Here is a 27,328-nt window from a genome sequence, read left to right on the forward strand (position 1 = left end):
GCTTCAATTCTTTTTACATCCTTAACAAGATACGGCCTCCAAAACTGAACACAATACTCCAGGTGGGGCCTCACCAACGACTTATACAGGGGCATCAACACCCCCTTTCTTCTGCTGGTCACATTGTGTGTCTTTTCCTACCTCCTGCATGAGATTCCGGAGGAAAATTGTTTTCTGGCGAAGGGGGTCATGAACAAGCCCATCTGAGAAAAATATCATTCCCTGGGGGAAGTTGTGCTGAGACAGCCAGGAAACAACTCGTTGCTTCTGCATGTCAGGGCGTCCTGTGATGTAGATTATCAGATATCCCAGGTCTTGCCAGTGTCTGAAGAAACAAAGTGCACGCATTATCCACAGTAAGAATAATGAAAGACATTGCAACAGCTAAATCTATTATCCTTTTTATAATTATTGCAACATGACTTAAAGATCATCTATTTGTTTTGCATTTTTTATGTCACCTTGCCATGAGTGTATTGGAATGAAACCGTTAAGCAATAGAGTTAAATAAAGAAAAGCAGAATGGAAATAGCACAATATCAAGGGCATTAAGCAAGTTTGAAGAGCTGACATTTTAGTCTTTACTAGAAGTCGTCCAAGGGCTCGGCTTCTTAGATATCAGAAAGCAGATAATTCCAAACAGATGCTAGAAAGGAGAGGACACAGAGCTTGCAGGTGGCTTGCCTAGTATGAAGGAGGTGTGTGGATGACTGGCATCAAAGAAAGTGAAGAACAGAGTACTATTGAATGAGGGCAAATAAAGAAGAAGTGATATCAAGAATATATCCTATATAATAATACTCACCTCCAACGTTCTGAGCCTGGCTGCCTGTGTCCGTAGCTTTGGGCTCCGAAGCCCTAGCTGACGTCACTGGACGCATTACGCAGAAAACTCAGGGGACGTGATCAAGTTGGAATCTGTTTGTGTGCATGCGTCAGACGCATGAGCACAAACTGATTCAAACTTGATCACATCATTCTTCCACGCCGTGTGGCCGAGAAGAGGAGACTTTGGCTGGCGGGGGGGGTTGGGGTCCCTCGCCAGCACAGGTACGCGACGGCGGAGGGGGAGGTTTGGAGGCGGGAAGGGGGGCTCGAGAGGGTCACGACAGGGGGGTCCAGGGGTCAGGAACTCCGAGGGGGGGGGGTCTGGAAATCAGAGGGAGGGGGGTCTACAAATCGGAAGGCAGGGAGGTGGGCTCTGCAAATCAGAGGGAGGCAGGGAGGTGGGGTCTGGAACTCGGAGAGCGGGAGGGAGGAGGGTCTGGAACTGGGGCAAGGGGAGGAAAACCTTGCTAGCGCCCGTTTCATTTGTGCCTGAAACGGGCCTTTTCTACTAGTTTATTAATAAAAACTAAGGAGTCCTTTTACTAAGCTCTCATCATATGGCCAAGCAAGGAGAGTACTTGCTACCACCCACTGAGGTGGCAGTAAGTTCTCTCGCGGTAACCGGATAGCACATGGCTCTGCCTGATTACCACCAGGTAACCATCACGCAAAACAATTGAACTCTGTTTCCCTCAGCAAGGGAAATGGTGCACGCTAGGGCTGGAACTACCCGCGTTGGGTTTACCGCTGCTTTGTAAAAGGGCCCCTAAATTTGGCAGGCAAAATATGTCCAGGAACCAGTAGAAGGAAACTATCTTATTTCTAACAATGCAGTTTGTGCTATTCTGATTTCTGATCTCATCAGATGATGTAATTTATAACTTTAAAGAAAATCAGATGGTAAATGCTGTGCATATGTTTTGTTCTGTTAACATTGCCATCACGTAATAATGTTAAGATCTGGAGAGGCAACTCTCTTGGCTCTAACAGAAGTAGCAGTTCTCTTTAAATTACCCAGATCCCCCTAACTCTATATCGTGCAGCACATGTCAGGTGCCAATTTGGTGTGTAACTTTTGGTGCTGAAATGGAAGTTAAGTGCCAAAACAGGAGTAAATGGCAGTTATGGGTGTAACTGTACTTAGGGGCTATTCTAAATGCTTTAGCACATAACTTCAAGGGGGGCATGCGGGGCGGGTACCACCAGGGGCGTAGCCAGTCTTCGGCGGGCGGGGGGTCCAGAGCCCGAGGTGAGAGGGCACATTTCAGCCCCCCCCCCCAGTGCCGCGGCCCCCCACCGTCGCAACCACCACCACCAACTGTCAGACTCAGAAACAGAATGAAGCCTTGTGGCAGAAGAAGAGGACCTCGGCTGGCGGGGGTTGGGGTCCCCCGCCAGCAAAGGTAGGCGACGGCGACAGCAGGTTGGCGGCAGGAGGGGGGGTCGAGAGGGTCATCGGCAGGGGGGTCTAGGGCCAAATCTACGGGGGACCAGGCCCCCGTGGCCCCACGTAGCTACGCCGCTGGGTACCACACATGCAAAACTTTTACATGACATAGGTGATAGTGCCCAAATGCCAACTTATGCTCTGTTCTAGAATGGAATCTGGGCGCCCAGATGTCCTATAACAACACTGTTTTAGCAGAGTTTTGGCACCTAACTTTTTTAGCACCTTTTATAGAATTGTCCCCATTATGTCCAAGCCAACCATGGATGGATGATATTTTTAAATCATCAGATTTAAGTAGCAAGAATCATTTAAAGGAGGGAGCTTATGATAATTCTGCAGTGCTATGTTCTTGGTACATTTAAAAACAGAAATAAGCTAAACAATACAGCATTTAAGTGGTTTTGAGGGGCCATTACTTAGTTCAGCACCCAGCACCAATCCTGTCCCCCAAATGGTCCAATATTTTCCTCTGCTCCCAATATGGTCTAGCAGCTCCACCTCTGTGCTCTCCCTGTCCAGTATCACTCCTTCTGTCTCTCTATTGCCTCAGCATCTCTCTTTTCAGCACAGAGTACCTCTCTGTCTCCCTCCAGTTCCCCCCTCCACCAACACACACAAAAGGTGCAGAATCTCACCCTCTCCCCTCAAGAATCCCCCCCTTTCAAACCTTCCTCATGATGCTTAAAAGAGCCAAGGGACATTGGTCCCACCCGCACCAAAGGGGGTGGGACCCAGTAATGTCTTGCAAGGTGCTTGAGTGACAGGCTGACAGACACATGGCTTTGTTTTTTTGGGTATCACACAAGCAGCAAGTGGGGTTCTGCAGTGAGATGCTGTACTGGAGGAAGACAGGGAGAAAGGGAAGCACTCTGTGTTGCAGTTTATTTTTCTTTTTACATAAACGTAGAGCGATCCGTAATTACCTAGATATAGACATTCTTTGTTCTATGATGCAGGTATCACCAAGACTAATTTAAAACACAGACTCTTTAGAATACTGCAGCTAGGATCTTATGTAGAGCCAAGTGGCACAACCATGTCACACCCTTTTTGAAACAATTGCATTGGCTTCTGAGAGACTTTAAAATTCAAAATATTGACGCACAAAATATTCTATAATAATAAACCTGATTATCTATCGTCATTGGTCGTTCCTCCATGCCGTACTCTGTGCTCTCTGACAACAGATTTGTGCCGCCTCATCTCTCCAAAGCGAAATGGGTGTCAAAATGAAAGCAAGTGCTGTATATTTCTTGGCTTCTGCTCTGTGGAACTCTTTACCACAGTATCTCAGACAACTCTTATACCTCATTCCAGGCTGCACTGAAAGCATATCTATTTCAGATAATCGCTGATCCTGTACTCGAGATGTGGGTGACAATTTCGGTGTGACCAACAACTTCTGCGCGGATGATTTTGCTTATACCATATAAGTGTGTGTGTTTTATGTACTATCAAATTACGGCATTCTATTTCTGTACTATGTAATTTTATTCAATTTATTTTAAACTAGGCGGTTTCCATAAAAACATACATACCAATGTAAAACAAAACATTATCAATTAACAGAAATATAACAAAATATTACTAACAATCCAAAACATAACTTCCAAAACCGCACGATATCACTAGTATGCTTGAACAAAAAGCTGTGTTTTTAATCATTTCTTAAATTGTAACTATGTGAACTGCTTCAACTCATGTATGAAAATCAATTAACAATAGACATGGTGCACATTTCATGTCCCTACCTCACTTTTGCTCTGTGCAGATGCACCAGCCACGCACACCTTGCTATGTTCCTGACTCACTGCTTATTGGGTGCTGGTGGTTTTGTTTTCAATATAGGGAAGGGGATGGGACTTGATATACTGCTTTCTGTGGTTACATATTATATACAGGTTCTTATTTTGTACCTGGGGCGATGGAGGGTCAAGTGCCTTGCCCTGTGTCACAAAGAGCTGCAGTGGGAACTGATCCCACTTCCCCAGGTTCTAAGGCTGCTGCACTAACCATTATTACTAGGAAACAAAGAGTAATAAATAAAATTCAAACAGTAAAGAAATTTGTGGGAGTTTAAGAAAAGCAACACTACTTTTAACAAACAAAACTAAATTAATGTTTTTGGCAAATAATATGGTAATAAATAAGGTATCCCCCTTTTCAGAAAGTAAAACTATGCATTAGTGAACATAATTAAAAGCATAATGCTACCACATTTGCTTATTTCCGATCTGAGGAAGAAGGGCAACCTTCAAAAGCTAATCAAGAAATGTATTAAGTTATGTCCAATAAAAAAGGTATCATCTTATTTTCTTTTCCTCGTTTTATTTTGTTTGATTTCTTTTGATAACCTTTAAGAGTGGACTAACACGGCTACCACACCTCTCTACTTAAGCGTAATGCAGAAAGACTGTTCCAATAACTGATCAACATTTCTTGAATTTTAACATTATAGAACCTGGTAAACCACACATCTACTGTGTATTAATCAAGATATAGATTAGTAAATAGTCTAGGTAGTTCAATATATCACGTTGGGATGTATTTACTAAGCTTTGTTAGTTAACATGCATTAATAGCATACAGGTACATAAGTACATAAGTACATAAGTAGTGCCATACTGGGAAAGACCAAAGGTCCATCTAGCCCAGCATCCTGTCACCGACAGTGGCCAATCCAGGTCAAGGGCACCTGGCACGCTCCCCAAACGTAAAAACATTCCAGACAAGTTATACCTAAAAATGCGGAATTTTTCCAAGTCCATTTAATAGCGGTCTATGGACTTGTCCTTTAGGAATCTATCTAACCCCTTTTTAAACTCCATCAAGCTAACCGCCCGTACCACGTTCTCCGGCAACGAATTCCAGAGTCTAATTACACGTTGGGTGAAGAAAAATTTTCTCCGATTCGTTTTAAATTTACCACACTGTAGCTTCAACTCATGCCCTCTAGTCCTAGTATTTTTGGATAGCGTGAACAGTCGCTTCACATCCACCCGATCCATTCCACTCATTATTTTATACACTTCTATCATATCTCCCCTCAGCCGTCTCTTCTCCAAGCTGAAAAGCCCTAGCCTTCTCAGCCTCTCTTCATAGGAAAGTCGTCCCATCCCCACTATCATTTTCGTCGCCCTTCGCTGTACCTTTTCCAATTCTACTATATCTTTTTTGAGATACGGAGACCAGTACTGAACACAATACTCCAGGTGCGGTCGCACCATGGAGCGATACAACGGCATTATAACATCCGCACACCTGGACTCCATACCCTTCCTAATAACACCCAACATTCTATTCGCTTTCCTAGCCGCAGCAGCACACTGAGCAGAAGGTTTCAGCGTATCATCGACGACGACACCCAGATCCCTTTCTTGATCCGTAACTCCTAACGCGGAACCTTGCAAGACGTAGCTATAATTCGGGTTCCTCTTACCCACATGCATCACTTTGCCCTCATTTACTATGTTGATAGCTAATAGTTAAGACAGGCTAAGCTCTGAATTAACAGCTAACATGGAAAGAGTGAGAGAATGTGAGGGGACTGCATCGTGCAGTTATGGAGATGGTCACCACATTGTGTTAATGTAGCACCATTCCCATCGCCAATAGGTGCAGTTAAGCAGTGGCGTACCAAGGGGGGGGCGGTGGGGGTGGTCCGCCCCGGGTGCCAGTGGGTGGGGGGTGCTCCGCTCCCGCCGCCTCCCGTGACCATTCCCGCGGCGCCGCACATTTAAAAAACCGGCGAAGCAGCGTCGCAGGCAGCGCCTCGTGCCCTGCTTGTAAAAAAAAAAATATCAAATCTCCTTCCTCCTTCTCCTCCTCGTCTTGACGTCGACTCGGGCCTTCCAATCAATTTGGAAGGCCCGAGTCGACGTCAAGACGAGGAGAAGGAAGGAGATTTGATTTTTTTTTTTACAAGCAGGGCACGAGGCGCTGCCTGCGACGCTGCTTCGCCGGTTTTAACGGGACTGAGGTGGGGAAGGAGAGGGGCGAAAGGGACTCGGGTGGGGGTGTTCAGAGGGGAGAAGGGGACTGGGGTGGGGTCTCAGACAGGGGAGGGGAGAAGGGGACTGGGGTGGGGGGGTGGTGGTGTTCAGAGGGGAGAAGGGGACTGGGGTGGGGGTCTCAGAGGGGAAAAGGGGAGGGGAGAAGGGGACTGGGGTGGGGATCTCAGAGGGGAGAAGGGGAGGGGAGAAGGGGACTGGGATGGGGTGTTCAGAGGAGAGAAGGGGACTGGGGTGGGGGTCTCAGACAGGGGAGGGGAGAAGGGGACTGGGGTGGGGGTGTTCAGAGGGGAGAGGGGGGCTGGAACTGGGGGCTGAAAAAAGGGGCAGAGAGAGAGAAAGGGGACAGATCCTAGATGGAAGGGGGAGCGAGAGGGAGGGCAGACCCTGGATGGATGGGAGACGGAGGGCAAATGGTGGGTTGAAGGGGCAGAGAGAAAGGGCAGGCAGTGGATGGAAGGGATGGCAGAGAGGGCAGACACTGAATGGCAGAGAGAGAGAGAGTGAAGACAGATGCTGGATGGAAGGAAGACGGTGAAAAGAAGATGAGGAAAGCAGAAACCAGAGACAACAAACTGTAAATAAAATATATTTTTTTTGCTTTAGGATAAAGTATTGTAGATGTGTTAAATGTTTATAATAGAACATGTAAATAAGGTAATCTTTTTATTGGACTAATTTTAATACATTTTGACTAACGTTTGGAGAACAAAACCCCCTTCCTCAGGTCAGGATAGGATACTGTAACAGCACTATACTGTACTGACCCGAGGACGGAGGTTTTGGCCTCTGAAAGCTAAATGTATTAGTCCAATAAAATGGTATTATTTTACTTTCTATATTTGTTTTATTTCTATTTGTTAATTTGTAAAGTGGTGATTGGTACTTGTTAGTTTTTTCAAATTTACATCTGCTGTCTTTATATTTTGCACAGTACTAGGGGACAGTTTCTGTTTCTGTGGTGTTGCATTGTATGCAGAGTCTGGCATTGGGGGTTCAGTTTAATTTTTGTCTAAATAGAAAGTTTATGATTACTTATTCTATAGTGGATTAGGGTGTATCTGTGTTTGTGAAAAAGACATGGCTTTCAGTTGGCATTGACTGTGCAGGATCTACGATCTGTACTATTCTGTCTGGTTTCGTTTTACAATAGGTGAATTGATGTTCTAGTGCTCACTGTAGTGTTTAAGATGCTTTCCTTTTCCTTGTGTGACTCGTAGAAATGACTGCTTATGGTATGGTAGAATTGCTCTATAGGTCCTGAGTGTTTTGTATTCTCGGCATGCCTAGTACTGGATTTGGGGGGGGGGGGGGGTGTTCAAAAATGACCGGCCCCGGGTGTCAACTACCCTAGGTACGCCACTGCAGTTAAGTACCCAAGCTGTCTGCAGTGCAGCTAATACATGTTAAGAAAATTGCTTCCATGGAAAGCCCTCAAAAGTTACTGTACAGTATGGATACACTCGCTGCGGTATCTGCATGTTGCCATGACAGATTCAGAAGATTATTAAGGACTTTTTTTCAAGTTACATTTATTAAGAAGGATAAAAGATCTGTTAAAATGTGGTTACCTTAGAAAGGTTATTCAAAGCATTATTATACTTTGCATTGATTATTGCAATGGCTTAATAGTTGGGATAAGGAAGAACCAGCTTAGGGCATTACAAGTGGCATGGAATGCTGTTGCTAGAATTTTAATGGGTAGGAACTGCTATGATCATATTTCTCCAGTTTTAAAGAAACTTCATTGGCTTCCAAATGATTATAGAGTAAAATGTAAAATTCCTTGTATAATTTTTAAGGTACTGACAGGTCAGGCATCAATCCTATTGGCAACTAATCTTCTCATTTATCAATCTAGACGTTTCCTGAGGTCTGTAAGTAAATTTTTATTAGATGTGCCTGCTTATCAAATGATATGGTTGGAGGAAAAGAACATGATTTTTCATATAGCTGGTCCTGTGCTCTGGAATGCACTTCCTCTGAAATTGAGAGAAATTCAAAGTTTAAACGAATTTAAGAAAGAACTCAAAACATTTCTGTTTGTGCAAGCTTACGAAGGAGTATGAAATTGAAACTGGCAATTAAAGCTGTTTATAATCTGATGTAATGGATGTGAAGAGAATTTGCAAAGATTCTGGAGATTAGTATAATGATGTCTGTTTGTTGTGATTGGTATGGTTGATTTTATGTCTATGTGTTGTTAACTGCAAATCCTCACTGCGTTTTACTAAATAGGCCCTTTTATTCTTAAGTCAGTTACTGTGTAAGGGGGCAGTTCTATAACTGGGTACCACATGTTAAGCACCCTGATACAGTGTGCTGATCGCCAATTCTATAATGGCAGCTGTGCGCATAGATGTGGAGTGCCATAAACCCGCATTTGTGTGCATAGAGTTTGGAGCACTCATGCCAAGTCAACGGTAGATGTAACTGGGTGTACCTATGTGATACATGACACATGCAATGTGTGCATAAATGGGAGACATGCCCATGTCCTGCTCATGTGTATGCCTCCTTATATGGGTACATGCTAATCAGTGACGATCCTAGGTCGACTGCCACCCGGGGCAGATCGCCAATGCTCACCCCCCCCCGGGTGCAGCACGACACCCCTCCCCAGCGCAATGACCCCCCCTGGGTGCAGCTCACCCCCCCGGCGCAATGACCCCCCCCCCCCCACAGGTGCATACTTAGCTGCTAGGAGCAGCCACACGGTTCTCGGCTCTGCTGGCTCCCTGCTCCCTCTGCCCCGGAACAGGAAGTAACCTGTTCCGGGGCAGAGGGAGCAGGGAACCAGTGGAGCAGACAGGCGCGCGGCTGCTCTCTGCACCCCTCCAGCGGCGTGCACCCAGGGCGGACCGCCCCGCCCTTGGTAACGCCGCTGATGCTAATACACTTGTGCAGGGCTGGCCCCTCCCCAACTCTCCCGCTCCCGTGTGCTGGGACCCAGGTTATTGTATTAATGCAGATCTGCCACCACAGGTCCTTCTTCCTGCCCCTTACCTTCCCACCTATGTTGAAACAGGAAGTACTCCACACAGGAGGCAGCAAGGACCTGTGGTGGCAAAGCATAGTTAGAGCATTAACACTATAACCCAGGTCCCGGAACACAGGAGCAGGAGAGTGACAGACTGAGGGGACAGAATCCTCTGCCTGTGTGCTTGCCTGACTGCCACCGAAAGCCTTGCCAGCGCTGGGCCCCCCTTAGAGGCCAGGTCTGGGGGAATCTTGGGAGACCCTGATGCAGACTCCTTCCATTACTGGTTGTAACTTAAGAGGTTTTTTGAGTGGAGAAGTAGACTAGTGGTTAGGATGGTGGATTAAGACCCAAGGAAGCCTGGGTTCAAATCCCACTGACACTTTCTGCGACCTTGAATAAGTCATTTAACCCTCCATTGCCTAATGTACCAATTTAGACTAAGCCTTCCGGGAACATAACAAAAGCACCACCATACTGGGAAAAGACCAAGGGTCCATCAAGCCCAGCATCCTGTCTCCAACAGTGGCCAATCCAGGCCTCAAGAACCTGGCAAAAACCCAAAAAGAGAACAAAAATTTACATTAATAATGTTCAATGGACTTTTCCTTCAGGAATCTGTCCAAACCCCTTTTAAACTCAGCAAGGCCAGCTGCTGTCACTACATTCTCCGGTAATGAGTTCCAGAGTCTAACTATGCACTGAGTAAAGAAAAACTTTCTCCTATTTGTTTTAAATCTACCATATTCTAGCTTCATCTTGTGTCCCCTGGTTCTATTACTGTTTGAAAGTGTAAACAAACACTTCACATCTGTCTGCTCTACTCCGCTCATTATCTTGTAGACCTCTATCATATCACCCCTCAGCCGCCTCTTATCCAAGCTGAAGAGCCCTAACAGTCTTAGCCTTTCCTCATAGGGAAGTCCTCCCACCCCTTTTACCATTTTCGTCACCCTTCTCTGCACCTTCTCCAATTCCTTCATATCTTTTTTGAGGTGCGTGGGTACATGCTAAACAGAAAGTACCCTTTTGTACCTGAATGTTAATGTACCTTGAAATACTGAAAAGGTGTGAGCTAAACCCAGCAAAAACACTCAAAAATTGTGAAGAGAGGGGGGAAATCCCTACTAAACAGTAAGTCATCTTAAAGTGCACTGTATAATTCATCACCGCCCTTTCTTACCTGACCACATCAACTGCTCCAGCCCGCACTTTAGGATCACTACCCATTATGGATACGCTCGCTGCAAACGACCCATCAATACTGAAGACCACACACTCCATCCCACGAGGAAGCACAGTGAGATAACTCATCGCATAGCTCTGGTCTCCTCTGAGGAAGAAAAACAGAATTGTTAAAACCCAGGCTTTACAACTGGGGGAAAATATCCTCACTAGTTCTAATCAACACTTCAATTTGAGCAAAATATTCTCTGCTTTCTAATGCAATTGATCCTCCCAACAGAATAAGGGATTCAATATTTATCAGGTTGAAAACGGAGAAAAGTAATGAAGTCAGGAAACACTACAACTCATCCAAACTGCACGAAAAAGGTTCTTTTTTTATTTTTAAGTAACTGGTATAGCTATCTGAAAGGCATCAGCTAAAGCTGAAAATGTATTACTTCAAAATACGTGTTGTATGTCATCAAGTGTGAAGTATGTCTAAGAATGTGACAGATGTAGCTACACAAAACTAACTAGCTTTCCAGAGCTGTGCAGCTTCAAGGTAAATGCAAAATGAGCTATGGATTGTATTGCCAGAATCTACAAGGAAATTAGAGGCTGTACTCCAGTGGAGTTTGATATGTTTGCAGAAAGGCAAGAAAGCTGAGGGAGCAAACTTCACAATTACAATAGGATCATGTCTTGTAATGGGCGAGAAAACTAATGGGCCTATTAAATTTCCTTCAATTTATTTAAAAGCGCTTGATCATTTAAACTTTGACTGGTCAATATTCAACCCGCAAGAAATCGGAGGTTTGTTTGTTTTTTAAATACTGACTGCCATAGGCAGAATTATCCCTGGATATTCAATATCTGGCCACCGGCACTGAATATCCAAGGCTAATTCGGCATATGCTGGCTGTCAGAGCTGTCAGTGGAGGAGTGGCCTAGTGCTTAGAGCATGGGTCTTGACAGCCAAAGGAGGCTGGTTAAAATCCCACTGCTGCTCCTTGTGACCTTGGGCAAGTCACTTAACCCTCCATTGCCTCAGGTACAAAGTTAGATTGTGAGCCCCCACCCCGGACAGGGAACTACCTAGTGTACCTGAATAGAACTGGAGCTACTATTGAAAAAGGTGTGAGCAAAATCTAAATAAATAATGCGGGTCCCAACCAATGTCCACGCAGGACCTCCATAAGACACTTATATTTATGTTTTAAATATTTATAGCCCGCCTTTATTCAAGGTGGGTAACAAAGCTACATACACAATTTAAAATCAAATCAACACACATCCAATAAACAAATACAGTGGAACCATCAAGTCAATAAAAGAAAGGAAAATCATTGCAGGCCACAGGTTGAACCCAACAGATAACTCTTCTTAAACAATGTAACATTGTGCTGTGACTTCAGTGCTAAAGGCAGCTTATTCCACTCCAATGGACCAGCTACAGAAAAGGTACCAATTCTTGTCTTATGCAAACACAGGTGCTTAAGATTCGGTATAACAATCGCACAAGTGCTGGCTGACCTCAGCGCCCTTGATAGTATATATCATAGTAATACATTCCACAAATAAGAGGAATCGTGATACAATCCCAGATGAACTATAACAATAGTTTAAATTAATGATTCCCAAACCTGGTCCTGGAGGCACCCCAGCCAGTCAGATTTTCAGGATATCCACAATGAATATTCATGAGAGATTTGCATGCACTGTCTCTCTGGTATGCAAATCTCTCTCATTAATATTTATTGTGGATATCCTGAAAACCTGACTGGCTGGCTCCAGGACCAGGTTAGGGAACCATTGGTTTAAATTAATCCTTTGAGCAACTGGAAGCCAATGCAGATGCTGCAACAAAGGTGATGCATATTCAAATTTCGATAATCTGTACAACAAACAGGCAGCAGAGTTCTGCACTGTCTGTATACCTAAAACTGGCAAGCCCAGATAGAAAATATTACAATAGTCCAAAGAAGCATAGCTTCTATCACCTTTTGAAAATTCTCCTTATTTAACACTAGTAAAAAAGCCCCGTTTCTGATGCAAATGAAACGGGGGCTAGCAATGTTTTCTTCTGTGTGCATGTGGGAGTGTGTGTGTCCCTGCCCTCTGGCCTCTCTCCCCTCCCCCCTCTGAGTCCTTCACTGTTACAGAGCCAGCGATTTCCTTCACTGACTGTGTTACAGAGAGGGCGGGGCAAACACTCATAGGGAAACCGGATATCTCGCCCCCTTCACACTTCCGGCTGGAGGCTTCATAGAACGTTGGTTTTGCCTTTTATATAGAGAGATAAGTTGCAATGTACTCAATAGACATATTTGAAATATGAATTTTTAATCACTGTTTGATATTCAGAACTTGGAAGTCTTATTGGATACAACATTGTCCTCTAAATTGCAGATTCAGAGACCAGAACAGAGGTCCTGACTAGAGAGATAGCTGAGGGGGGACTAGCTGAATATCTGCTGGGACCTGCATATATATAGCCTTTCCAATTCTCCACCCCTGAAGATGAGTGCCCCGGTCCTGAACCCCAACCTCCACAGGCCTTCCCTCCCAGTCCTACCTTGATCATCCCTGATGGCCATTTGGAGAAAGGAGCCACAAAAGGCAGGAGAGACTGTGCATCACTCCTGCCCTTAGGATCCTCTAGACCACCAAGGATGACAGATAAGCCCGATTGGGGCTCTCATTGTTGTGGAGGGGAAGGGGGATGGGGCCTGGAGGAGGGAGGTCAGGGACTGGGCACTTATTAATATTCAGACTTTTGTCCAGTTAGCTTGGCAAGTAGGCTGTCCTAACTTTTGCCACCGATCTAATTGAGTACCAGTCTGAATATTGACAAGTGCCTGGTCCCTGACCCCCCAGCCTCCCGAAGACAGAGAGCCGCAGTCCCAATCCCACTCCCCAACAATGAGAACCCTGGCCCAACCTCCTTGGTTCCCACTGGGCCTAATTTTAACCACTTAACTAGTTATTGGTCTGAATATTGCCGCTAACTGATTAAATACTGGCTCTGCCCAAGCACTGCCCTCAGACCACCCCCATCACTAACTGGACAGTTTAGGGGCAGTTAGTGCCAATGTTCCCTCTACGGACTGAGTTGACGTGAGCAAAATGTTTCCATTACCTTGCCTTGTGAGCACCGCCTACCAAATTCACACACAGAAATGCACACACACACATATATATGCAAACATACACTTTATGACGAAGACTACTTACCATTTTAATAGCTAACTTCTGGACTGACTCCATCCTGTTTACATCCTTTTGAAGGTGCAATCTCTAGAAATTTATATAATATTCTAAATGAGATCTCACCAGAGTCTTATACAGGGGCATCTTCATCTCCCTGTGCACCCAAACATCCTTCTAGCTTTCGCTGTCACCTTTTCTACCTGTTTAGCCACCTTAACATCACCACATATGATCACACTCAAGTCCCGCTCCTCTTTCGTACATAAAAGTTCTTCACTCCTTAAACTGTAGTGTTTGCTCGGGTTTTTGCAGCCTAAATGCATGACCCTGCATTTTTTAGCACTAGATCTTATGTTGCCAAATTCCAGACCATTCCTAAAGCAACACGTTATTCACACCATTAGGGATATGTACCAGTGGCGTACGGGGCCTGGGCCCCCGTAGATTTGACCCTGGACTCACTGCTGACACCCCTCTCGACCCCCCTCCCCCCACCAACCCTCCCCCGCCTACCTTTGCTGGCAGGGGACCCCAAACCCCACCAGCCAAGGTCCTCTTCTTCCGGTGCAAGGCTTTTTTCTGTTTCTGTGAGTCTGACGTCCTGCACGTACAACGTGCAGAACGTCAGACACAGAAACAGAACGAAGGAAGAAGAGGACCTTGTCTGGCGGGGGTTGGGGTCCCCCGCCAACAAAAGTAGGCAACAGAGGCGGCAGTGGAAGGGGGGGGTCGAGAGGGTCGGGGGGGGGGGGCAAAGTTGTTGTTGTTGGTGGTGGCGGCGGCAATGGTGGTGGGGGGGGGGCTAAAATGTGCCCCCTCACCTAGGGCTCTGGACCCCCCTCCCGCTGAAGTCTGGCTACACTCCTGATATGTACTCTATTGCAGGTTTTGGTATCATCGGTAAAGAAGCAAACCTTACCAAACAACCTTCGAGAATATATAGCCGATAGTAAACTAGAGATTATTACTACTACTGCTACTTATCATTTCTAAAGCGCTACTAGACGTATGCAGCGCTGTACATTTGAACATGAAGAAACAGTCCCTGTTCGACAGAGCTTACAATCTAATTACACCAGTACCTCAAACATTACTATTCATTTGTTCCAACAACAGAGTTTTGAATTCTGGGATTGCTATTACTGTTTCGGGACATGCATGGAATTGAAAACCCTATGATCTGTTCATCTGCTCTTAATGAATTTGGAGGCAGCTGGAGCACTTAAATGAGTAGTTTCAGCAACTTGCTTTAGAACAGAAAAGGTTTGTAGCAATTATGCAGCTGAATCTTTCAGACATCTGAGCTGCATAATTGCTACAAACTTTTTATTCTAAAGCAAGTACCTGGAACTACTCATTTAAGTTCTCAGCTGCCTCCAACTTCACTGAGGTCTTGATGCTCTTTTATGTCTTTTAAGGACATGAAACAGAATTTGTTAAAATGTACGCTCTCTGGCTCTTGTGCTTATCATGCTCCCTGTTCAATTTGAAGTTATGGGTAGACTTCCGAGATATGCGCACAATGTAATTGGCTAACAAGTTGTTAATCATCAATAACTGGATGCTAACTACTAATTTTTGATGTTAATTAATACCAGTTAGGTTTTGTGTGCGCATCTGGAGGCGCACTATTCTGTAATGTAGTGCGTGCACAACCCAACAGGGGCTGTGGCCACGGAAGGGTCATGGACATTCCAAAATGTTGAGTGCAGTGTTAAAGAATATTGGGTTTCGGCAACCAACTTGGATGCAGAAACCGGCACCAAGCGCTATTCTATAAAGGCCTCACGCCCTTTATAGAATATCGCTTAGCGCTGATCTTTCCCGGGGCCTATTTTTGAGTATGATCTATGGAATTCCCCCTTTAAAACAAGAGAACAGTTTCTGGGTTTCCACAGGTAAACAGTGGTTTAAGTGTAGAAAAATTCCATCTGAAAATTTCTACAAATGGGAACGGAGACCCGTTTCAGTGGTCGGTGAAGCTTGACGTCCTGTACAAGGTTTAAAAATTGGCCACTAACAGTTAATTCAGCCATCAAGAAATTATCACCTTTATTGCAAATTTTAAGGTACAACATTTGTATCTTGTGAAAAGGGAGATGTAAGAGTCCAGCCAATGAACGGTAAAATAACCATTAACTCCTCTGTTGCTGAATCTATCCATTTTGAGGTTCATTCGATGAAGTGGGTGCCAACATTTATGTGCCAAGTATGCACGTAAATGGCCAGAATACTCATGGGTATAGGGAGGAAGTAATTCTTTTGCATTACCCAACAGAGTTCTTCCTTCTGTGGCGCAGGTAGTAATAGGGAGGGTGACACCATCGACAACTGCCTTAGATAGGATAGAACAGTGGTTCCCAAACCTGGTCCTGGAGGCACCCCAGCCAGTCAGGTTTTCAGGATATCCACAGTGAATATAGAGATCTGCATGCAAGATCTCTCATGAATATTCACTGTGTATATCCTGAAAACCTGAGTAGCTGGGGTGCCTCCAAGGCCAGGTTTGGAAACTGCTGGGATAGAATGTTTCAGAATGCTTGAGTAGATCTATGTGAGGAACCGTTAAAAGCATCAATAGGCTTTCAATTCCCCTTAAAACTCACCACACAAAATAATGTCACCACACAAAACCCTCTCTGATGTGTCCAGCCCCCTACATTAGAGGGAGCTGGATATGCCAGACTTCAACTGCTCTCAGGGCTGGAAGAGGTTCTGTAGTGGGTCATGCGGCATACACATTCCTGTTTGTTGTAGACTGTATTGTTGTCTTCTCAGTCTGGTAAACAGGAGGAGCAGTGTCAGGGAAAGAGGTGCTAGATCTGGGGGTGGAGTGGAATCACAGCAGTAGCAGGCAGCAATAAGCAGTTATCAAATGTGTGTGTGTGGGGGAGGGAGAGATGAAAGAGAGAAATGCTCCTTTTTGCCACCTTTCTCCCAACATCCATGAGAATACTGGGGTACACACTAGAGAGCTGCACGGCTTCCGTCCCCGCGGGAATCCCGCGGAACCCGCGGGATTCCCGCGGGGACGGAGGCAGTTCCTGCGGGGTTCCCGCGGGGATGGAAGCTGTTCTGCGGGGTTCCCGTGGGGACGGAGGCAGTTCCTGCGGGGTTCCCGCGGGGATGGAACCAGTTCTGTGGGCTTCCCGTGGAAGTGTAAGCTGCACCTGCACCAGCCTCTCATCTACCGAATACCAATTTATTTGAGTGCTGTCTCCTCCTCCTCCTCCTCTTCTTCCTTGCTTTACTAGCATAAATGTGGAAAGTCTTCCATTAAGGAGGTGGTAGAGTCACAAATGATGACGGAATTCAAAAAGGCGTGCTAACCTTAAATGGCTGCATGTGTGTGGATATTTCAAGTGACACTTAGATGGCGACTCTGGCTGTGATGAACTAGAGCTGATACCTGGCAGACTTGTATGGTCTGTGTCTCATACATGGCAATCTGGTGTAGGATGGGTTGGAAAGGGCTTAGACAGCAACTTCAGTGGCTGGAACATGAAGACAGTGCTGGACAGACTTTTATGGTCTGTGTCCCACAAATGAGAACATGAATAGGCTGGAGTGGGCTTCGATGGCAACTCCAGCAGTTGGAACATAAGGTTGGGGCCAGATAGACTTCTGTGGTCTTTGTTCCAGAAACACGAAAGAAAGACCATAATCAAGTATATAATATCACACTCGTTGATTTAATGATGAATTGATCATGAGTGTGACTATTGGGCAGAGTGGATGGACCGTTCAGGTCTATTTGCTGTCACTTACTATGTTACTATTAATCCTCTTTGCTCCCAGGCTGGTGCACAGACCTCAGCTCTGACACAGGCACGAGAATCAGATGTCACCTGACCTACTGGCGCGTGCATGTGGCGACCTCTCAGCACACACTGCCAGTGAATCAGAGACAAATCTTACATGTGCGCACCAGAGTGTTCCAAGTTCCAACTTCCGTTCCTTCCTTGCCTACAGTGCTGTGGCTCAAATCCAGAGAGAGACTGAGGGAGCTGACTGGAACTTTCTTTTATGTACTATTAAATTCTTACGGGGATGGGTGGGGATGGGTTAAATTCTTACGGGGATGGGTGGGGATGGGTTAAATTCTTGTGGGGACGGGTGGGGATGGGTTGGGATGGTTTAAATTTTTGCGGGGATGGGTGGGGATGGGTAAGATTCCAGTGGGGATGGGTGGGGACGGGTAAGATTCCAGCAGGGACGGGCGGGGATGGGTAAGATTTCTGTCCCCGTGCAACTCTCTAGTACACACACATATGTTTGCCCCCAAAAATTCCAGCTATGCACTATTCTATAAAAAGGTGCTTAAATGCAATGGTATGTGGCTTGAAGGTGGGTGTACACATAAGCAGGGTGCACAGTTATGCATGTAAATTATGGAATACTATAACCTGTGTGTGTTGGCAATTTATACCAGCTGTACAATTATGTGTTCACACCTAATTTATAGGCATATGTTACCTGTTATGCTAGTATCTATAAAAGGAAAGTAGGCACCTACTTTTTTTTCTAGAATAGGTGTCCTGTTATAGAATTGCCCTCTTTATGCCCAGCAGGGGCTGCTCTCCTTAACATTAGCTAGTCTCCTCCACTATTTTATGGGTGACTGGCCATACATTAGCATTCCTGCTGCTGGACAAAAGTGGATCTGCGCTAGCTTAAGATATTTCTCCTAAGGTGCCAATCTATTTTTAAAATTTTTGTTTTCAAATCCTCATCTAAACTGATAACAACTCAGACCTGACTGGACATAATGTTCCCTTCAAAGTAGACCTCAGGATTTATTATGTTGCCAGGCTTGGCACCCAACCGGGGGGAGGGGGTGGTGGTGGAAGGGTCTAAGCTGCTGGCAGTTATCCCCTTTAAAAACTTTTTGCAGTACCAGCAGCAATACAGTGGGATTGGAAAGAAGATCCAGAAAAAGCATGAGCTCTACTGTCTAAGATATTTCATGTCACTTTTAATAGTATAATCTCTGTAGAATTCAACATTTTCAAAACATTTGTAGCGAAGCTTTAATACCAGTGGTATTGTTTTCCCTTTTTCAATAGTTTCACCTGAAATGTATACTGCAAGTCATGTTGACTAAAGGAATTAATCATGACCTGAAAATGCCTGTGAGAATTGTGCCAAGCTGTGATTCATGTCTGCTGCTAGAGGTCAGACAAAGAATAGTAGACTTTTAGAAGGGCACGGTAGACAATGCAAGAAGCAAGGTAGAACTCAGCCTGCTTACAAATAATTTTTCCATTTTCTGATTTCTAGCACCAAATGTTGCACAAGAAACAAGACAGCTAAGGACAAACTCTTTCTTGTGATTACCAGTACAAAAATATTTCACTTTCTATGCATCATGCTTTTATTTGTTTTATTTATGGCATTTCTGTCCCACATTAGCCCAAGTGGAACTCAGGTTCAATGTGGCTTATAATATAAACATAAAAGAAAGAAATAAAGAGTTACTATTACTACTATTTAGCATTTCTATAGCGCTACAAGGCGTACGCAGCGCTGCACAAACATAGAAGAAAGACAGTCCCTGCTCAAAGAGCTTACAATCTAATAGACTATAGGAAGAGATAGGGGCAAATTCAGTGAGGCATCAAGAAGAAGTGAAATATAAGAAAATAAATAATATTCAGCACTGAGTTCTAACATTGTTGAAGCTTGAGTTAAAAGTAAGTTTTCAATAAAGTACAAAATAACCCATTAATCACTAGAATATCAAATTGGTTTAGGAAGAGAATTTCAGATTTTGGTGCATTGATAAGAAAAGTTAGCACTGTGGATTGTTTTGTAAGATACATTTCTGTAACTGGGGAAATGTAAAATGAGATACTCTCTGGATGACACGGAAGCATTGCGTGGAGGTAAATCAATGCGTTCATTCATGTAGGACGTCAGTTAATCAATTGCTATTAGCATTTTGCAGATGATGCACTTTCTCTGAAATACCATGGATGCCTCAAGCTGTCCAAATGGATGTCCATATGCTTGAACATCCAAATCCCGATTTTGCAAGGTCAGAAAAGGGACGTCCAACACTGCAGTACGGCCAAATAGCAAGGAGGTGTGTTGTAGGAAGGACTAGGTAGGGCCCAAAATTGGGACATCCAACAACAATTACCAAACAGGTCGAAACATCCACGCCTAAAAAGAAGGAAGTCCTAAGATAGACCTGTTTCAGTCACATCCAGGATACAAAAAGGTGCTCTGACCACTGGAATTAGAAAAGGTACAGAGAACGGCGACGAAAATTATACAGGGGATGGGACAACTTCTCTATGAGGAAAGGCTAAAGCGACTAGGGCTCTTTAGCGTGGAGAAAAGATGGCTGAGGGGAGATATGATAGGGGTCTATAAAATACTGAGTGGAGTGGAATGAGTAGACGTGAATTGTTTACTCTTTCCAAAAATACTAGGACTAGGGGGCACATAATGAAGCTACAAAGTAGTAAATTTAAAACAAGTCGGAGAAAATATTTCTTCACTCAACTTGTAATTAAACTCTGGAATTTGTTGCCAGAGAATGTGGTAAAAGCAGTTAGCATGGTTTACAAAAGTTTTGGATAGCTTCCTAAAAGAAAAGTCCATAAGACATTATTGAGATGGGGAAAATCCACTGCTTCTTTCTAGGATAAACAGTATAAAACGCATTGTACTGTTTTGGGATCTTGCCAGGTACTTGTAACCTGGATTGGCCACTGTTGGAAACAGGATGCTGGGCTTGATGGACCTTTGGTCTTGTCCCAGTATGGCAATTCTTACTGGCCTCCCACTTAGCCATCTATCCCCCCTTCAATCCATTCAGAACTCTGCTGCACGTCTTATATTCCGCCTGAACCGATATACTCATATCACCCCTCTCCTCAGGTCGCTTCACTGGCTTCCGATCAGATATCGCATACAGTTCAAGCTTCTCCTTCTCACCTACAAATGCACTCAGTCTGCAGCCCCTCATTACCTCTCCACCCTCATCTCCCCCTACGTTCCCGCCCGGAACCTCCGCTCTCAGGACAAATCCCTCCTCTCAGTACCCTTCTCAACCACCGCCAACTCCAGGCTCCGCCCATTCCGCCTTGCCTCACCCTATGCGTGGAATCAACTTCCTGAGCCCCTACGCCTAGCCCTCTCCCTACCCATCTTCAAATCCTTGCTTAAAGCCCACCTCTTCAATGTTGCCTTTGGCACCTAACCTTTATACCTTTCAGGAAATATATACTGCCCCAATTTGACTGCCCCTACTGGACTGACTGTACATTTGTCCATTAGATTGTAAGCTCTTTGAGCAGGGACTGTCCCTCTATGTTAACTTGTACAGCGCTGCGTAACCCTAGTAGCGCTTTAGAAATGTCAAATAGTAGTAGTAGTAGTACTTACATACTTATGTATTTAAGCCAACTACAAACATCTTGCCACTCCAGTCTCATGACTGACCACTTTGTAATAATGTAAGAGGTAAAATTTTCCTGTCCTAAATTAAACCACATAGCTACATGTACAGACTTGCTGACTGGTACCAGGCATATAGAATACGGCAGTATTTAGCCACTCTTCTATACCTATGCGGTTTAATGTCAGACAGCCATTTAAGTGTCCTAAATTAAACTGTACAGCTATACAGATATCCCTCATTTTTAAATCTTGCATACAGAATTTTATACATAGCATAGAAAATTGTGCACTTAGGTTATAAAATAACTACAGTTTAGCGTTTAAGTTAATTGACAAATTAGCTTCTAATTGGCACTAATAACCAATAATTGGTGAAAGTTGGAATTAATTGGCAATAATTTATAGATTCACATGTGACTGCATTTAGTTGATATTCTACAAAGTTAATGCATAATTTCTACAGCACGCAACTGCAGGGGTGTGTGGATGTGGGAAGGGCATGAGCGGGTCAGGTGTGTGCCCAGTAAAAACCAGACAGCAGTGGGGAAGTTAAAGAAAATAGAAAAAGCCATCAAAGCAACTCATTCATGAGCAATAAACTGAAATCAATGAGCTCAAATGCTCACAGTCTACGTAAAAAAATCTCAGAATCTACAAGCCCTGATGTTCGAGGCAGACTTAGATATTGTTGCTATTACAGAAACATGGTTAAAAATCTTTTCTAAGAAGCAGAAAGGGCTGAAGGAGTGGTGGAGTGAGCTGAAATACAGAGAACCTGGAGAAAAGAGAAAGCAATATCTACATGGGTTTCATCTACAGAAACGGAGAAGCTAGACAAGGATATGATTGAAGATATCCATAAGCTGGGAATGAAAGAGGTGGTACTGTTGCTGGGAGATTTCAACTTGTCTGATGTGGATTGGAATGTTCCGGGGCAGAATAGGAAAGAATCAGAGAGATGTGAATACCCGCCAAAGTGCTTTGCTCAGACAAATGGTGATGGAACCCACAAGGGAAGGGGTGACGCTGGATCTAGTGCTCACAAATGGAGAAACTTGTTTCTAACAACTGGGTGGGTGCCTACCTAGGCAATAGTAATCATTACACAATATGATTTGAAACAAGAGAAAGCAGAGTGTAGACACACAAAACTCAAAGTACTGGATTTCAGACATACTGATTTTAGTGGAATAGGGAAGTACATGAAAAGCAGTTGATGGGTTGGGTAGGCATAAGAGAAATGGAAAGACAGTGGTCAAAGCTGAAAGCAACTATAAATATGGCAACAGATCTTTATATAAGAAAAGTAAAATAAACAAGAAACCAATATAGTTCTCTAAACGAGAACTTTCCTATGAAGAGAGGCTGAGAAGGCTAGGGCTTTTCAGCTTGGAGAAGAGACGGCTGAGGGGAGATATGATAGAAGTGTATAAAATAATGAGTGGAATGGATCGGGTGGATGTGAAGCGACTGTTCACGCTATCCAAAAATACTAGGACTAGAGGGCATGAGTTGAAGCTACAGTGTGGTAAATTTAAAACGAATCGGAGAAAATTTTTCTTCACCCAACGTGTAATTAGACTCTGGAATTCATTGCCGGAGAACGTGGTACGGGCGGTTAGCTTGACGGAGTTTAAAAAGGGGTTAGATAGATTCCTAAAGGACAAGTCCATAGACCGCTATTAAATGGACTGGAAAAATTCCTCATTTTTAGGTACAACTTGTCTGGAATGTTTTTACGTTTGGGGAGCGTGCCAGGTGCCCTTGACCTGGATTGGCCACTGTCGGTGACAGGATGCTGGGCTAGATGGACCTTTGGTCTTTCCCAGTATGGCACTACTTATGTACTTATGAGTGGCTGACAAAATAAATGGAAAAGAGGCTGCATTCGAAAAATACAGAAGATTTAACCATGGATTTGATTATCTTCGGTGCTGGGCTATTCAACGAGTCTTTCCACAGAAAAGAGGGGGTGACTATAGGAGACTACTTCTGCAGAAGGAACAAAGATGGATTATCCACCTTAACACTATGGAGCCTAATGGTTTAAATGCACAGATAGAATGGAGCCACTTTTTGTGATTGGCTCAGTCATCCAAAGGCGTCTGACATCAGAAGTTGAGAAGGTTTAAATACAGCTTATTTCAGAACATTCAGTGTTGCCAAGCTGGAGACGCTATTGTGAATGTAAGAAGTGAGACAGATTATGTATACAATGTAGATGGATCTGATAAGTATTATCAAGCTTGTCCATTTTTTCACAGCTGTTCCCCACTCGGACCCTGAAGCAGCTAGAGCTTGTAAGGTGGTCGGGGGAAATGAAGCTGTGGCAACCGTGGACATTAACAGACCATCTAATATAAGCTAAGTACTTTGCCCTTCATCTTGAGCTTTATTCATGCAGATGAAGAGTTGGTTGATATATAGCAGCAACCTATATTAGGAGCAATAGGATCAATGAGGATGTTTCCCAATGACCATTTCTCCTTTGCTGTTCATTTGTGACTCTGGGGTGTTTTTTTTGCTCATGATGAGGAGTGGATCCTCTTAAGACCAAGTGATTGGTCAACCGGATCAACAGGTTGCTTGTGGTAGCGTTTTTGACCCAGGCACTTTGAGGCTTCCCCCCCCCCCCCCCATCAGTCACGAGTGACACAGATTTTGCTAACACTGCATGCTAGCACATCATTCCCTTTTTACAGTGCAGTGGGAGTTGTGATTTATGGAAGCAAAACCAACTTAGTGCTGCTTAGATAAGTGTTTGAATAGCCACTCCCACCACCAATTTATACTGCATTTAGAGTAATCATCAAAGGAATACAGAATAGTCAATATCTTGATTCAATCCACAGGGGGATCATGGTATCAAATTTAAAAATAAACCTGTGCTCAGTTTGAAAAGCTAATTTATCTAAGTCACCTCCTCTCCAAGATGGGTGTGGAATACAGAGCACAAAAAACTAAAATCCTCACAGGAATGTCTTTTCTGTTCTACTGCAGATCTTTTAATTTTGCTCCATTATTCTTTTCTTGAACTGCCTCTTCATCTTGCCTATATACAGTGTGTTTTTTCTAGCAAAAAAGTTGCCGGTACTCAAATGCTAAGCCACCCTTCAAGGGTGGGGGTGTTCACTGAGGGACTCACCCCACAATAGCCAGGCCCCCTGCAACCAGTCACAGAATCTATGACAAGGCAGAATTGGTATGTAGAACTTGACCTCTTTCATTAAAACTTGGGGTCCATGGGTCAATTTTAGCAGACAATAGAAAAGGTGCCGGTACTCAGTACCCCCTCAAAAAAAGCCCTGCCCATATACAACAGGTTTCATGGGCACATCACTATATAGACAACCTCAGTACTCTTACAATTGTTAAATTTAGTAAGTTCATACTTTTCTCCTTTGGATGGATGAAGGTTTTGACACAATGAACAATTACCACTGTTATAGTGACCTGAGGGTCTCCAAATCAACATCTGAACAGGTCTTGGCAATGTGGATGGCACTAGCATGTCCTTTAGGTTCCCCCCCCCCTTAAATTTTTTTACTAACAACTGTGCGTATGCTTACAGTATTTATCTGCTCCTGAGGCAGCCATTTGGCAAAATATGGCCATGTCAGGTGACCTTGTTTAGACCTGGGCGTTGAAAGTTGCAAATAAAGACTGTTTTTCATATGTTCTGCTCCTCTTTTGTTCTCCATATTGGATTTCGTGGACTGCTTGCCTTGTTGTTTTCTCAGTCTTGAATGGTGAAGAAATCATTTGTGGCCTTACGGAAAATTAGATCTCTTAAACCATTTTTAGAACCCAATGCAATGAAAACACTAATTCACGCATTAATTCTCAACCGGTTAGACTACTACAATGCCTTACTTATTGATGTGCCTCTATACTTCAACTAATTCAAAATACCACTGTAAAATTAATTCATAATGCTAAAAATTTTGATCACATGTTGTCCCTTTTATATGAACAAGATTGGCTGCATATCCAATATAGAATCAATTACAAAATAGTGTTTTTGTTCATAAAGTACTCTTCTCTGGTCTTCCTTTATATCTCAGTTCTCTTCTTGCTCCTCATCAACCACAAAGAGTTTTGTGCTCCTCAGGTACCAATCAACTAGCGTTCCTTCACTGAGATAATTAGTTTTTGCCTTTTCTCAGGATTTTGTTTTCTGTTGTATAGGTCCCACCCTTTGGCATTTGCTTCCAGTGGAAATTTGTTGTGAGCCTTCATTACCAAAATTTAAGACACTTTTAAAAACTTGACTATTTCATCAGGCCTTTTCTGAATTGGTTTTTGAGATCTCTTTGCTCTTATGTTTTTTTTTTGTTTTTCTTTGGCGTAATGTTTTTTTTCCTCCTGCCAATCTTGTATTCCATTGTGTGTTTGTTTTATGAATAATCACTCTCGTGCTATTATACTTTCCCTTGCCTTTTGGGTCTATTTGTTGGTCTGTTGTCCAAGGATAGTGAATTATTACCAATTTGTCATTTTGCACTACTGACCTCTCTTACTGTCCACCACCTTGATAGTTCCTGAATGGCAGTATACCAAATTACTTAACTAAAGTATTAATATACATGCAAACCTTTTCCAGAGTCAGGAAAGCAGTATGACTAAAGGACATGAATTAATGTTGGGGGGGGGGGGTCATCTTAGGAGTAACATGAGGAAGTATTTTTTCATGGAAAGAGTGGTGGATGCCTGGAATGCCCTCCTGTCGGAGGTGGAGGAGTTGAAAATGGTAACGAAATTCAAACATGCATGGGATAAACACAAAAGATCCCTATATGGAAAGAAAATGGAAGCAAAACCAACTTAGTGCTGCTTAGATGGCAACTCCAGTAGTTGGGAAATAAGGCCAGACTTCTACGGTCTGTGTCCTGATTATGAGTAGACAAATCTGGATGGACTGGAGTGGGGCTTCAATGGCAACTCAAGTAGTTAGGGAACAAGGCCAGTGTTGGCCAGACTTCTATGGTCTGTGCCCCGAAAATGGCAAGGACAGAACAATACCACGTATGCATATGTTATATCAAATCATACCATATGTCATGAATTTATCATATTCGGCAGACCCTGGATAGACTATGCACGTCTTTATCTGTCGTCATCTACTATGTTGCATATTAAAGTTACAGAATACTGAAAATTATGTGCAGAACACATTTATGCATGGACATTTACAACAGCCACTGACAGTGTAAGCAGCTGCACTTAAAATGTTGGTGCGTATCTGCCGAGTTGCACTATTATTCTATAAAGTCAATTACATGTGCAATTGCCAATACAGAATTCACACTTAGCACGCAGCATCCTAGTGGGCTAACTCTAGGTGATCTGTACAGAATTTACTCTATAGTTGCTGAATATTGCCAGTTATCAATAGAGTTAACTGAACACCCATGCTCTGTAATACTTTGTCCTGGCATTATCTGGATAGTGCCTGGGAGGTCTGTAAGAATTTTCAGTGCACTATAGCGCCGCTGAAAATCCATGCATCAAGGCACCTGTGTGTGTAGCATAAGGTCTAGCTTTATGCACACATTTCACTATTTGAATTTCAAACCTATTTGAAATTTTGATTTCGCTTTCACATAATATATATCTCAAATTGCAAAAAGGTAACAAAATGTGAACTACCTAACAACCATTTTAATAGGATATACACCGACTCCAAGCCTCTTCTCTTTTGGTATGCTATAGGAGATTCTACCACTGCTGTTGGTTATCTCTGTGTCGAAATACACCCATCTACCAGTAGAGGGCTCCGTCATAACAAGAATATCAACCTGGTTAGATTGGAAGAAAGACAAACATATTTAGTGCATTGAATTCCTTTTAATTCATTAATAATGTGACAAGTATGTAAACAACTAAATCTTTAGTGGATTTTATAAAGGCGGCCATTCTGAGCAAGGAATAAAGGAATGTAGGAAACACTAAAATTCTCCACTATATACTTAACAATTAGATTATTTTCTCCCTCTATAGTCTACTACCTAATTTATTATGTATTCCATGTTCAATATGTAATACCAGTTGCATGTTCTCCTCTTTTGTACCTAATTGTTCATTATATAATTTATGTTTCTATATATATTACCAATTGTATCTGTACTCTGATATGGCATATGTCATGACGGAAATTGTAAGCCACATTGAGCCTGCAAATAGGTGGGAAAATGTGGGATGCAACCAGGGGTGTGCTGGTAAATTTTTAACAACGGGCTCTCTGTCCAGACATAGCCAGCCCTGAAATTTGGG

The 27,328-nt window shown here is 43.6% G+C and overlaps 1 protein-coding gene across 1 annotated transcript in view; it reads right to left on the bottom strand.

Moving 5' to 3' along the window:
- The window catches only part of LOC115459502 (membrane-associated phosphatidylinositol transfer protein 3-like), a gene marked incomplete at its 3' end in the record, with an annotated part of 42,886 nt that extends 16,048 nt beyond the window's left edge, over positions 1–26,838 (bottom strand). Inside the window, exons 1-3 of the mRNA XM_030189307.1 lie at positions 26,705–26,838; positions 10,452–10,601; positions 142–325 (exon numbers count right to left, since the gene is read on the bottom strand). Of these exons, the coding sequence (XP_030045167.1) occupies positions 142–325; positions 10,452–10,601; positions 26,705–26,838 (468 nt within the window). The remainder of the gene's footprint in view (positions 1–141; positions 326–10,451; positions 10,602–26,704) is intronic.
- Positions 26,839–27,328: the final 490 nt, after the last annotated feature.

This window comes from Microcaecilia unicolor, unplaced genomic scaffold (genome assembly GCF_901765095.1).
Source record: "Microcaecilia unicolor unplaced genomic scaffold, aMicUni1.1, whole genome shotgun sequence".
Classification (NCBI taxonomy): Eukaryota; Metazoa; Chordata; class Amphibia; order Gymnophiona; family Siphonopidae; genus Microcaecilia; species Microcaecilia unicolor.